Genomic DNA, 13,568 nt, shown 5'->3' with positions numbered 1-13,568 from the left:
GCCAGTTAAAACGTTTTTTAAAAAGTACTTCCTTGGCTATCAGCAAATCTAAGCAGTTAAAATATGTTTGAATTTGGTTACAGTGTATTGAGACTTCTGCAGAGGATAACCTACCTGATTCTAATGGTCACAGCCTGCAAAGAGGATGACTTTTCCAACTCTAACTTTCCTAACATGATTCCTTTTCTGATCCTAAAGCAACAAAAACTTCTGCTCTCTCAGAAGATCAAAATACATAAACCAAACCCTATGTTTGAGGTCCTATTTTAACAGCAAACAGAAGCTGACTTTTCACAAAGCTTTTGTCCAGTCCTTTGCAAAAGAAATCAGAAGTCCTACTCAGGTAGCTTTTGGCATGAACATCTGCTAAAGTCTACATCAAGGCAAAAATTCAATAAAAATCCACTAGAAATCCAAAGTCTAGGGACTTTCCTGGGCCCTTCAAGGAAGAAGTTCACAATACAAAATCAAATCAATCAGTAACTTTCTTGTATTTTCACAGTTCCCTTGGTGCACATTTCTCAAAATGCTTTGAAGGCAAGTGAAAAAAAAATGCTTTTGAACAAAACTCTACTTAACAAGAAGCAGCTTTAACCTAGGTATGTGCAACTTTGACTAAAATGAAAAACAACAAAAGATTCCTGTACCTAAAATTTTGAACAAAATCATCAGATTCATGATTACAGCTAAAATCTGCAGCTTCTTAGCAGAACACTTACAAGGGTGCTGCTGGCCTACTGTTCTGTCCAATTAAGAAATCTCAGAACTAAAGCACTAAATTTACTATCATGACATAGCACCATTTTTTTTTAATACTCCACCACAAGGGATTCTACCTAATCAAACAAGTCTTTGGATATCAAATTTATCTTCACACTATCTGATCTCCTTGTAAGCCCTGCTGGGCTATACATCTGGATATACCATACCAGGAAAGCAGTTTTTCTGAGCAACCCAGAAGTTCCTCTTCTTTGTGCAATGATCCATAGGACTTTAACAAGGGATTTTCACAGCAGCATTGCTTCAGGTTAGGAACCAAAAGTAATCCTTTAAATATAAGTCCAACTTTTCCAACTAAACTCCATTTTTTCTTTGGATAATACAGCTCATTGAAAACTTCTATAAGAAGATAGAGCTGCTTAAACATTGATAAAACACACAAATTTCTACTGAATTGATGGGGAGAAAATCCATTTTCTCTGCCTAAATCTGTCAGTGCTCTTGAAGGGCTGGTTTTTGACACTAAATAGAAGGAGGAAAAAGTTGTGTTTAATTCGTAGTGAAATGAAATTCATAGCAGTTACAAGGACTAGTCACCTAAATTAGAAGTAAAATACAAAGCATCACCTTGGAAGCCTCCAACCTCACAAATTAATCTGATTTCAGACAATAACTATCCAGAGATTTACTTTAGGGTACAGGACCTTCTGCACATTTTCAATATACACATATCACAGAATCATAGAATCAGTAAGGTTGGAAGGGACCTCTGGAGATCATCTAGTCCAACCTCCCTGTTCAAACAGGGTCACCTAGAGCATGGTAGACAGGGTTGCATCCAGGCAGGCCTTGAATCTCTCCAGAGAAGGAGACTCCACAACCTCTCTGGGCAACCTGGTCCAGTGCTCCGTCACTCTCACAGTCTCACATCTTCAAGGAATACAAATGAGAATCTAAAGATTCCAAGGGGAGTTTCACTGTCATTTATTACAAAAACTTCTGGTCTTATAAAACAGCATAGAGGCAGCTGAACTGGCAATCTGTTAACTCGCTATTTATTTCAGCCAACCATTTGCACACTGCTTTACATCCATCGCTCCTCTGTCACCTGCTGCAACAGAGAGGTTCGGGCAGTTCTGGCACCAGCTCGTACCTGGAACGGGAGCAACAGATTAAAAACAAAGCTGCAATGAAACGGCTCTCTGCAGCAGCAGCTCACATCATCCAAATACCCTCCCTAGAGGTTCTGGTGTGCCAAGAGATCCCCATCCTTTTACTATATCTTTCTGGATTGCATGAGGAAAAAAACGTATATAATCCATAGCTTACCAAGTGTAGCTGCAACTGTCCTCCTAAGGATGAAAATCACTATACTACACTGCCCGAAAGGGTCTGTCCCTGGGGACTGTTGTTACATACAACAGTATTCAGTACTGGGACAGTATTCAGCTGATTGGGACAGTTGGTCATTTTTCCCCTAAAGAGAAATAAAGCTCACTGCATGCATACACAGAGGAATTAGCACGTCTGTGGCCTGGACTTTACAGGCTGCTCCACCCCGCTGGAAACTGTTAGGACAAGCAGGGGAACCAGCAGCTCGCCTGGGGAAACGAGATTACTCACTACACTGCACACACGGGTACACAAGCAGGTGGTACTCATCTTTCTGCTGGGACTTTTTCCTTCAACAATCCTGCTTCAGAAGCAGGAAAAACTGCCTCCAACAGCGCTCCAAAACAGTTCGGATTGGTAGCCTCTGTCCTCAGTGCCGGAAGATCTCTTTTCTCCTGTTCTTCGCGGGGAAAGCCGGTGCCTACAGGCCAGGCCCAGGCTTCCCTGAAGCCCCGCTCCTCCTTGCACCCCGTGGTGCCACCAGGCCCGGCGGGACGAGAGGCAGCTGAACTGCAGAGCCCTGGCACGACCGACTCGGCTCACACACAGCACCAGGCTCGAAAGGCCTCCAGAGATGTGACAAAAGTCCTTTGCCGTGGTTTCTGGCTCTGACAGCTACTGCCCGATGCCTTTTGCTGGCAGCCTCACAGGAGGCAAATTCACTTTGCACTCAGAAGCATGGTGTTCGACATGCCAAGATTTTGGGGGAAAGCTTCTTCTAGAGTTGCTCACACAAGTGAGAAAAAAGAAACAAAGCTATTTGCCCATGGGAACCCACCCTTCAATCAGAGAAGGAGGGGATGAAATTAACCTTATTACCAGAAAGGAAAATTATCTACAAAAAGAAAGATGGGCTTTCTAACCACTCAAGTCACAAGGCAAGAGAGAAAAATCTTATTTTGCCTCTGACTTGCAAAAGTTTGTGGCAAACTTCTTCGAGGAAGTGAAAACAACCACCACCTCAAAACGCAAACTCAGCCCTGCAACACAGCTGCAAACTGGACAACTGTACCGTCGCAGCTCAGGCAGGGGCCTGAAATTTGACACAAAATTTGGAATTTCCCTCAAAAAAAAAAAAAAAAAAAAAAATCAGGGCAGGGCAGAGGCAGTTGGCTGGGCAGCCAGCCATGGCGCGGGCCAGCAGCCCAGGGAATTCCCTAGGGCAGGGCATGGGGCACGGGGCTGCCAGGCTCCCTTCCTGGGCTGCAAGCAACCTGCCACAGTTTTGTGAAGCTCTCTGAAGTTCAGCATAAAAGAAGAGAATGGCTTAATAGAATATTAAACAAAAGTAGTACAATAAAATAAGCAGGGCACAGTGCCATCTTCATTAGACTTAGCTATAGTACCAGCACTTACCCACAGCATTGCTTTTTACAAACCCCATCGTTATATTTTGGTTCATCTCGCACAGTATAGACAGAGACACACGTCCTATCACAGAGAACAGTTTCACAATTCTAAGCTAAGCTTTAAAAACTAAATAAAGAAAGAAAGAAATGAAAGTCAAGGCAATAAGGCAAATACTCTAAGTGACCTGTATATCGTCCTTGTGTCACGGAAGATGATTCGCTGCTGATCTGCATCACATCAGTGAGAGCAGGCCTGCGGCGGGGAGCAAAGCTGTCAGAAGCCTTGAAGCCTCCCATGTCCAAAGCTTGCGACTGGGACACAAGGTACCAACAGGAAGAGCTGCTCCAGGAGCTGTGCGGCACTTCTCGCCCTGGGGCATTGCACGTGCAAGTGCAGTCTCTCCACTCCTGCAGACTGAAGGTACCAAAGCAATTCCACTGCTGAGGAGACCAGAGCGGCCACTGAGCAAGGTACCTGCTAGGTCTGTCCAGCTGACGCAGCTCAAACCTCCTCATTTAAGTGCATGTATGTTTGTAAGAGGGACAGTAAAGGAAAAAAAAGATAAGAATTGATTCATAATGATGCAGCGTGCTTAAAAGCCTACTAATCCATCGGGACTCCACGGTGCGATTCATAACATGGCAGAGGAGTCTCTCCTGAAAACATTCAGGAAAGATTTCTTTAAAAAATTAATTATTCTGCCTTTGTCCAAACCTACCACTATCACTTTCTATGTGTAATCAATGTCTACTAGGGCTGGAAAATCAGAAAAAAGTACAGACAGAAAAATCCCCAAATACCCAGAAAGCCAAAAAACTCCCATAAGTAGACAATAAGAGTATTAGGCATTAAAAGTACAATTCACTTTGCTGTCCTCTGCACAGGCCCATCAGTCAGGAACATTAGCACTCTGTGCTCTCTAGTAGAAACTTTCTGATACTATAAAAATATTTCATCCCCTTGCTCTTTGTATTTTCACTACCCTTCTATTTCCAGAGGATATTTTGAATAGGTATGAGGTTTTCACTTGTTATTTCCATGAAAATGCAAACTCTACATTCAAAAAGGACTTTCCTAGATAGACAGTGTATCATCTAGCAAACATCCAATATCTTTTCGAAAAGATAAAGTGCAATTTGTCCTGCTTATTCTATTACTCATTAAAGTGAAGATTTTTATTTAAAGGCTGATGCAAACAAACAAGGCTGCATTCAGACTTCTACAGTAAATCAATATAGCTTACTAACCACTAAGTTAGCTAGGAAGGTTACATGGAGATGTTCTTTGAAGAGCAACAAAAGGTCTGTAAAACAGACTCTCCTAATGGCAGTACCCCATTCTGAATGACAATTCTACTCTCCCAAAGCGAGTATGTGAAAAGGCATGTAAATCTCCTCCCCCTTCCACCTACTTTTCACAAGTAAATCAACTTCTCTTAAAAAAAATCCTTTCTTGGCTCAGTCAGACTTTGGTCTCAACTGAAGTTGCTGAATGGTTTGAGTACATTCCAGCTAATAAGGTTTTCAACCCTTGAGCACTTGTATTTCACTTCAAATTAATCTTTGTTAGATGAGCTCCAGGCATCAGTAAAGCAAAGTGAACTGGCTGCATAAAACTTCAAGTTCAGTTCCTTGCACCACTGGGTATGACAGTACTATAATAACTAATAAACAAAATTGAAATTTTCCATATCTTCAGAACATCCCACACACACTCCATGGAACAAATTCCTACTAATTAAAGACTAATTAAAGAAGAGGTGGTGTATTCAAATATTTTGAAAGATGCTTAATTGAATTTCCTTTTTTCAACCACCATTCAGTGGCCAGACAATAGTCCATATGTGACCACGCAATTTATTTTAAGAATGACATGCTGTATGGTCACATGCATTGTACCATCCAAAGATATGGGTAAAATCAAAAGAGAAAATGCTAAATGAAACTAAATATGAACAGCAATGGAACAGACTTCCCTAGTTTTCATTGTGAAATGGAAAGAAACAAAAAAGGAAAAAGGCAGCATTGAAGAGAATAAATCAAACATTTAAATTGTCTTATTAAATAGAAAATTCAAGTTACACAGTGGAAAAAAAAATGTATTTCTGAAACTGTGTCCTCTTCAGTAGAGGATACTGAAATGATACATTTTGTTACCTTTGCAATCTCCAAGAGAGAGTACACTTAAAACACTACGACTCACTTTGCTCTGATGCCAGTATGTCATCTTTAGTTAAAACACAAAAGTGTCTTGGCATGCAATGCCAGCTGCTCCCACATTTTAAAGACAGCTTTGGCACATAACCCCATGCAAATGAACTGAATTTTTGTACTTCAGTTCCTCATTTTGTAATAATTATTACCGCTTTTAGACTACCAAGAGCCAATTATGCCTATCTTCATCAGCAAGATGATCACATTTTGTGGTCTAAGCTTTATGAGAATACTGTCAAAATGCAAGCTAACATATTTGATTGCACATCAAATGGCCATTTTTTAACCCAGGCTTCCAGCAGCCCTGAAGACAGGGCCCAAGGCAATACTTGTAACATTTCTCAGTTCTTCAAACTCAAGCACATTATAGTAACTGACAAAAGCTTTTTGTTTTCACAACATCCACCACATACAAAAGATAAACAAGAAGAAACAAAAGGGTATTAATCTCCCTGGAAATAACAATGCTTGACAAGAAAAGTAAGTAAAACACTCACCTAATGTTACACTCTTGTGTACACTATGTTTTGCACTCTTACTTCTCCACAAATCTGTCTGCAATTATTCCTCATTTAAAGTGTTTTCTCATGTTCTGGAAAGTCAGCTTTAACAAGCTGCTATTATATATTTGATAACATTTAGACCAAGAAAAGCAAATTGTCTGTGTTTTATAGTGAGCTGCAAGCTATTCAACATGATTTATTATAACACAAATTGTTTTAAGAAATGCTTCACATCAGCCCTATGCTATTTCAGTGCTTAACGCAGTTCATGTACCCTAAAAATAATTACACAAAAGCACATTATAGCAGTACTTTACTGACTAACATAATGCAGTTAGAATAAGAACACAAGATCTTGCTTGTACTGTATCGCTTGTCTTGCTTGCTTGCACTGTACTGACCAGTATTGAATGAGGGTCTATGTAAGCACTGATTTTTAGTGTATGTGCATGGGTAAAACTTTACTGCCCACACAGAAAGTCCTAACTTTAAAAGACTTATTTTTTCCTCTATAATGATTCATTAAAAGTACATTTCCATTTCACATTAAATACCCCAGGTGTCAGGAATTTAAAACTTAACAGCACTTAATAAGCTCAAGTGGTTTTGTCTAGTGCTTAAACTCTTACCTAACATTCAATTGTCTTTCACAGGAAGTACTGATTTAGGAGCCAGTTCAAGTTGCAACAAGGGAAATTCTGGATAGATACGGGGCAAGGAAAAAGAAGAAAAAAGAAAAGTTCACAGTGAGGGTCATCAGACCCATAGCATGCCCAGGGACACTGCAAAATCTCCATCACTGGAGATGCTCAAAACTCAAACAGACAGGGCCTTGAGCAATCTGATCTGACTTTGAAATTGGGTTTAACTTTGAGGTTGGCCCAGCTCTGAGCAGGGATTTGACCAAGGATTTGACTGGATACCCCCCTAAATTATTCTAGGGCAACTTAGGTGTCTTCCACAGGCACACAGGAAATATATTCACAGAAGATATAGTATTCTCTGTTTGCTGCTTTTCATATTATATAGAATGAAAACAGACCATGACTGGATGCAGACACATAAGATCACTGTACCTGAGGTAAGATGGACTGCAGAGTCTATCATTTTGTTCAGTCTAACGAGTCCGACTCTCACCATTAATAAACTGTTGTAGGAGCATATTCCCCCCCATCAGTCCTTCTAGACATACAGCATGCCCTGAAAGCAACAAGCAGCAGAGAAACCTGCACTTGCTGAACGTTGTGATGACACACAACTCTGGAACACTTTCAATTACCTAAAGCAGCAAGTAGTTTCAGGGAAGAGATCCAAGAACCAAAGGCAGATTAAGACAAAAAGAGGCCACATGACAAATATAAAGTGGTTGGGTCACACAGCTGGCCTGGAGCTCTCAGTCCTTGCTCCCAAGACAGCTTGTGCATTTTTCAGTAGAGCATCAGGCACAGCAAACACAACCCTTGGGCAGATTTTGAATAGGTCGTAGCAGATTAAGGAGCCACTTCATGTCAAAAAAACATCTACAAAAAAAAATAGCTCCCATTAAGTTTTGAATTGAGAGGGAACCACCATCTCCTGCAGAGACAAGAACCTGCTGAACAGATACTGAGTGGCACCTTGCTTCTCCAAGAGGCTGCATCAACCAGGCTGTGACATGTTCCTACCAGCTAACTTCAACTCTACTTTGGAAAAGAAAAATACATCTAGCTCCTAACCAATGTCAAGGGAGTTGGCAACTTTCCAACTATGACCACCAGGTCTCTTTTCCATCTCAGCTGAGTGCTGTAGCCGTAAGTCCTCTCCAGCCACACTTTCCTGGAGTCAGCCCTTCTCTTTCACCATTCTCCTTCTGGCCTTTGGCCAGATTTTAATATCTTGCATCCCTAGATCCATCATAGTCCAATTTAAGAATTGTGATGTAGCATGCTTCTCATGACACTGAAATCCTCGGCAGATAAGAATCAGCTCTGAGGCCATGGGAGTCACAGGTTCAGATCCAGTCAGGTCAAGGAGGGCCTAAACTCTGAGCTTCTGCTTCCTGAACCAAGGAATTCCTGAGCCAACATTCATGCCACTCATGAATGTTAATATAATCAAACTAAATCCAACAAACACGAAGGGAGAAAAACACTGTAAGCAGCATGTATATTGTTTACCTAGAAGGAATGGAAGTTAGGACAAACAGAAATTTTATTTTGTGTCCTGGTGACACAAAGATAGAAGCATTAACATTTTCAGAGTTTCACCACCACTGTCCCACTGATCCTTCAGTATGATTTAGGCCATGAAGCACTTCTATTCCTTTTGTAAATAAAGACAAGGTAACTCTGAAAAGGTTACCAAGTATAGCTACTTTTCATTTAGAGGAACCATATGCTGTGCATTTAACTGTAGGTGCCCTCAAAACCTTAGTGCTGTATCCCTTCTCCCAGTACCTCGGGTCCATCATCAGGGCCCCTCTCTCATCACAACTGGCTCTATTCTGACTGGAAGTTCACTGAAGCAAGAAGCATCGCTAATATTTGGATGGTAGCTAGTACACATTTTCAGGCAGTGAGAAACATGTTGTAATTACTGTTGTAAAAACTGCTGCACTACTGTAAAAAAAACTGGGGTGGGACACACATCCATAACAGGAAATAGTTTTAATTGATAATAGCTATTAACAGTTGATGGATTTGAATGCTTTCTGTAGGTGGCTCTACCATAAAATATAGGAAGTGCAAGACCTTCAAATAACTACAAAATCTTCTTTCCTAAGGAAACATATATTAGAACACTGACATCTGTTCTTAGAAAATTTAATGTGTCCAAATCCAGCTAATTAGCTGGCACAAATACCACAAAAATAACTGACAGTCAATGCAACAATACACTGGGAAGATACATGACTCAGTGCATCACTGACAACATACTGAAAATTAAATACCTCTTTATTGTCCCCGGCAGATCCAAACTGAATGGAATTTGATCGGACGATGCTAAAGCGTCATCCACAGCCTTGCTGATTTCCTGTAGCTCTCTCAAAGAAACAGAGCCAAGCAAAGCAGTCAGCTCACAGTCACTTGACTGAATAAGCCTGTCTTGCTCTTCAATTTCTCTTCTTAATTGCTGATCTTTTGCTTCTAATACAGCCAGCCTTGCTCGGAGGTCTTCGATTTCTTTCTGCACAGAATGGAAATCTAAGTTTACTGATTAACTCTACTAAAGAAAAAGCTTTGTCCCTACAAAAATACTGTACAGTCTCAAAAGTAGTGTGAATTAAGGTTGTCTGACACACTTCAACATTAATATTGTTTCTGGCAGCTTATAATTCTAGTGAACTTGAACAGAAATTGCTAATACTTAAGTGTGTTGAATTTTCTGAGAAAATTTAGGCAAAAACATGGCTCTTTTTCCATGCAATATGGCTCTTTTTAGCACATTAAAGGAAAAGAAATTCTTTTGCTGTCATGTAAAAATTCTTACATCTGCTGTATTTAGAAACTCCAGCATTTCTATAACCTGAGTCTCCCCAGTTACATTTCAGTAGCAAATTTCTAGTTCCTGCTCCAACATCAACTGCTACAGGCACTTTTTGCCTTTAAAAATATGCCAGTATTTCCTAAGCTATAGACTTAAAAAAGGAAAGAAAAGAAAGAAAAGAAAAAGAAAACTGAATCTCAGCTGACACATCAGAATCTCAGTTGACACAGAATTTTGTTACAGACTGATAGCTAAAGTGATCCTAAAGTAAAGACTACCAGTCCTGCTGCAAATAATCCCTTTAGGCTTCCAATGCAATATCAGGTACAGGATGCAACTAGTGAATAACTGTCTGTCTTCTCAATCCTTTCTATATTACTATTCAATTTCAATTGAAAATTTGAAATTATCCCCTTAACTTAAAATGACCAACACTTTGTCCTCAAGTGCACTCATCCAGGCAGAAGTACAAACTCCATCTATTATGATACAGATGTGTTACACATCCTCATTTTTCCTTGGAAACCCAAAAGATAGCTTGTGCACCCAGTAAAGATAGCATTTACAGAAGGAGTCTGGGTTGCTGAATTAATACAGTTACTTACTATATGATCCTTCGCTCATTTGTCCCAGAATTTGAAAGTAGAGGTAAAAATTAAAGGAGAGAACTAGAGAAAAGTCTTGCCATTCAGTTGAATATCATACTGAAGAACTCAATTCTACCCCTACATTTCTTGTGATCTCTGTGAAACTTCACAAGCAACTTAAACTATTATCTCTACACGTAGCCACAAATTGAATGTTCACCATTTTCTATATAACCAACAAGAGAGATTTCTAAAGTGCTATCTACTCCGACCATAATTCTGCCTTCTGACCATATTCAGTCCAGTAAAAGAGGAGAAAAAAATGAGGTAAATAATTAGGTATTTCAAAATGAACATTATCATGTGGTTTTTGACAAAAATTAATTCTTCATCTGTAAAATAGCAATAAAAATATCCCTTTACCCCAAGCAATGTTGCAGAGAAAAAATTTAGTGGTTTTGAATCACTCAGATGCTATGTTGATTAATGTTATAAAGAGAGCCCATTAGCAAACGTATAAATCTGTATACAAAAAAGGGGTTAACGTGGCATACTGAGAAAAGGTTCTGTGGCTGAATACTGAATAACAAAGATAAAACGGTATTTTGGTATCCAAATAAGCACTTTGCATCTTCAGCAATGCATGAGACATGGATCCAGGGGGAAAAAAGGTATCTATAATATATCATATAATTAAAGATTGTCATAACACACACATGCTATGCACAGATAGCTTCCTTTGCTTTGTGAGTGCTTCACTTTGAAACCTTAAATTATATTTAAAACATTAAAAAAAAAAAGTTAAATGGATTTTACTTAACTAATGCTCACTTTTAAATAAAAGTATTTGCAGGTTTGCAACATTGTCACAAGCTTCCCAACTCTCCACTAGTATTACTTAAAACAAGAAGAAACAGTCCTTGCACCTTTGAGCCCTGGCTCAAAGAATTCAACTTATATTAGTGCTGTGAACTAGATGCATCAATTATTTTCTTCCTTTTTTTTCTTTTAGATTGAGCTACAGGAGAACAGAGTGGCCCATGTTTCAGTCCACAGGCATTTGTCAAGGAGATAAAGGTCAGCAGGCCAAAAACATCAGTTTTGTTTCTTTAAATCTCAAATCAGGCTTTTAGTGTGCACAAAGGACAATTCTGTCCCTGTACTGCTGGTTTGGGAATACTGCCAAGATCTTAATAGGCCCTACTTAATACAAAGACCTTCATATTCTTTGAAAATGTTCTAATCACTGCAATAAGCAGCCTGCATGGGAACAGAAAGGAAGATGAACAGACTTTGATTTTACAACACACTTTTCAGTATGAAATGTTTTTACAACATAAGTAGATACCAGAAGCACAGAACTTCTATGCACAAAGAAAAAGCTACTCTGCTTGAGAATACTTCACATGCATTCTTTGGGGAATGGAAATTTTAGCCAATAAACTGGAATTCTCTCATTCTTTTCCAGAAATGGCAAGAAGCCTCTAATGTACTCTCTGTCAGGCTCCAGAGACAGATAAAAAGGACTTAAAGTCTCAGCATGGAGCAATAGATGATATTTGGCTCACTAACTGTAAGCTGGAGTTTTACTATGTGAATTTGAATTTAAATTGAAAATTTTAACATGACAGCTAATCACTACTATTTGTAAACCGCTAACTTCAGCAATGGGCTAGTACTGTCCACTAAGCAGAGACTGCAGCAGAAACACTAACATGCAAATTTTAGGTATTGTCACAGGCTTTCTTCAGTCAGTGAGGGCAAATACAGAACTGAGAGGAGAGAAGGGAACTGTGAGGAAGAAAGGGAAAGCAAGGGAGAAAAAAAATCTTTTCCAATCACATGAGATTTTGAGCAGAAGCAATCCTTACGGCTTGTTGGGAGTCCACCACAAATCAGCCTTCTCCAGAATCTAGAGTTCATGGTCATTTTGATCATGCCATGCTCATATATGGCATTCATGTACAATGGTGTGGATGAGTTGTCTCCCATATCACAATTCAGAAATAAAAATTCACTTAGATTAAGTACAGAAAAATTAGCTGGCACAGGACTAAGTACAGCAGTTTTCACTGGAATAACTTAACATAGTTGCCTGAATGTCTAGATCACCAGAAATACTTGATAATAAGGTTAAACTAGACAATGTCTGCTCTTATACACTGATGAAATAAATCCAGACAATGCAAAGGTGATGAATAGGATGGAAAGACATTTCTTAATTTAAGTAAAAACTTTAAATCCATCATTTAAGATGTTCTTCTCCGTTTCTTTCTTTCTTTATATACATGTATGCAGGTACGTTTACACACACAGCCCACTCTACTGGCAGATCCACTAAAGAAAGAAAAGTATAAAAATAATGAGATTTCAAGAAAAGACAGCAGGAATAAAGAAAATCAGACTTATCACTAGCTCTCTAAGATGTCACATTGCCAAGTGCGATCACTAAGGCCAAGTGTGATCACCGAGGAAGAGGTAAGACTTGTACTAGAAAATAAATGAAGATTTTTGAAGGATGGTGAAAAGAAAGAGTTAAATTATGCTTAAAAAAAACTTGCGGATTTTAATTTGGACAGAAGCCATCTTAAAAACATTACATTTGCCAATCAACCACGCTGTGACATCATGTGTCAGTGTAAAGTTACTGCTGGCAAATGCTGACTTTTCCATGATGACTGCTGCATCCTCATAAAAGGTAAAGACCAAATTTCATGAACAGAAGCTGGTAAATCCCATATTGATAATCAAATCTATTTAGAACTGGATAGAAGATTGCTTCCTTCAAAACACTTTTTATCATCAGATAAAAACTTCTGAAGATCAGTGAAATTTAAAAAAAAAATAGCAAATTAGAACAGAAAGAGCACACTTAAAAACCTAACGAGGAAAGTAAAAACATACACACAATCTACAGAGCCTTCCAGTTCTGCTTTTCTGTAACGAGATTAAGACAACTCCTGCGGCTGCCATCTCCAATCATCACTTAGATTATCAGCTGGACTACAGCCAAGCCTCTAATTGCTACACAGAAGCAAAATCACTATTACAATAAGTTTATTTAATTCTGTCTGACAGCTTACAAGCTTTTCCCCATGCAGCACTGGTTCTTATAAACAACTTTGCAGTCCTGTTACCTGTAACCATTTCTTTTCTTGAAAAAGTTGGTTTCGTTTTGTGGCCGAAACCTGAATCCTCTCTTGGTAGGTAGATCTCAGAAGTTTATGTTCATTTTCTTGCCAGAGCTGAGTTTCTTCATTTCTAACCCTTTGAAAAATGACAAAAACTAAAAATTAGTGTTATTACTGGGTGCCTACTTCTCAAAAATTAAAGAGAAA

At 39.1% G+C, this 13,568-nt stretch overlaps 1 protein-coding gene across 1 annotated transcript in view; it reads right to left on the bottom strand.

The window, feature by feature from the left end:
* DISC1 (DISC1 scaffold protein) overlaps positions 1-13,568 on the bottom strand; it is a 201,882-nt gene that overhangs the window by 127,861 nt on the left and 60,453 nt on the right. The window contains exons 5-6 of the mRNA XM_062573048.1: positions 13,368-13,497; positions 9,108-9,343 (exon numbers count right to left, since the gene is read on the bottom strand). Of these exons, the coding sequence (XP_062429032.1) occupies positions 9,108-9,343; positions 13,368-13,497 (366 nt within the window). The remainder of the gene's footprint in view (positions 1-9,107; positions 9,344-13,367; positions 13,498-13,568) is intronic.

The sequence above is a fragment of the Rhea pennata genome, chromosome 3, assembly GCF_028389875.1.
Source record: "Rhea pennata isolate bPtePen1 chromosome 3, bPtePen1.pri, whole genome shotgun sequence".
Classification (NCBI taxonomy): Eukaryota; Metazoa; Chordata; class Aves; order Rheiformes; family Rheidae; genus Rhea; species Rhea pennata.
Note: the sequence above shows the minus strand (reverse complement) of the source record. Positions and strands in the feature narration are given on the sequence as shown.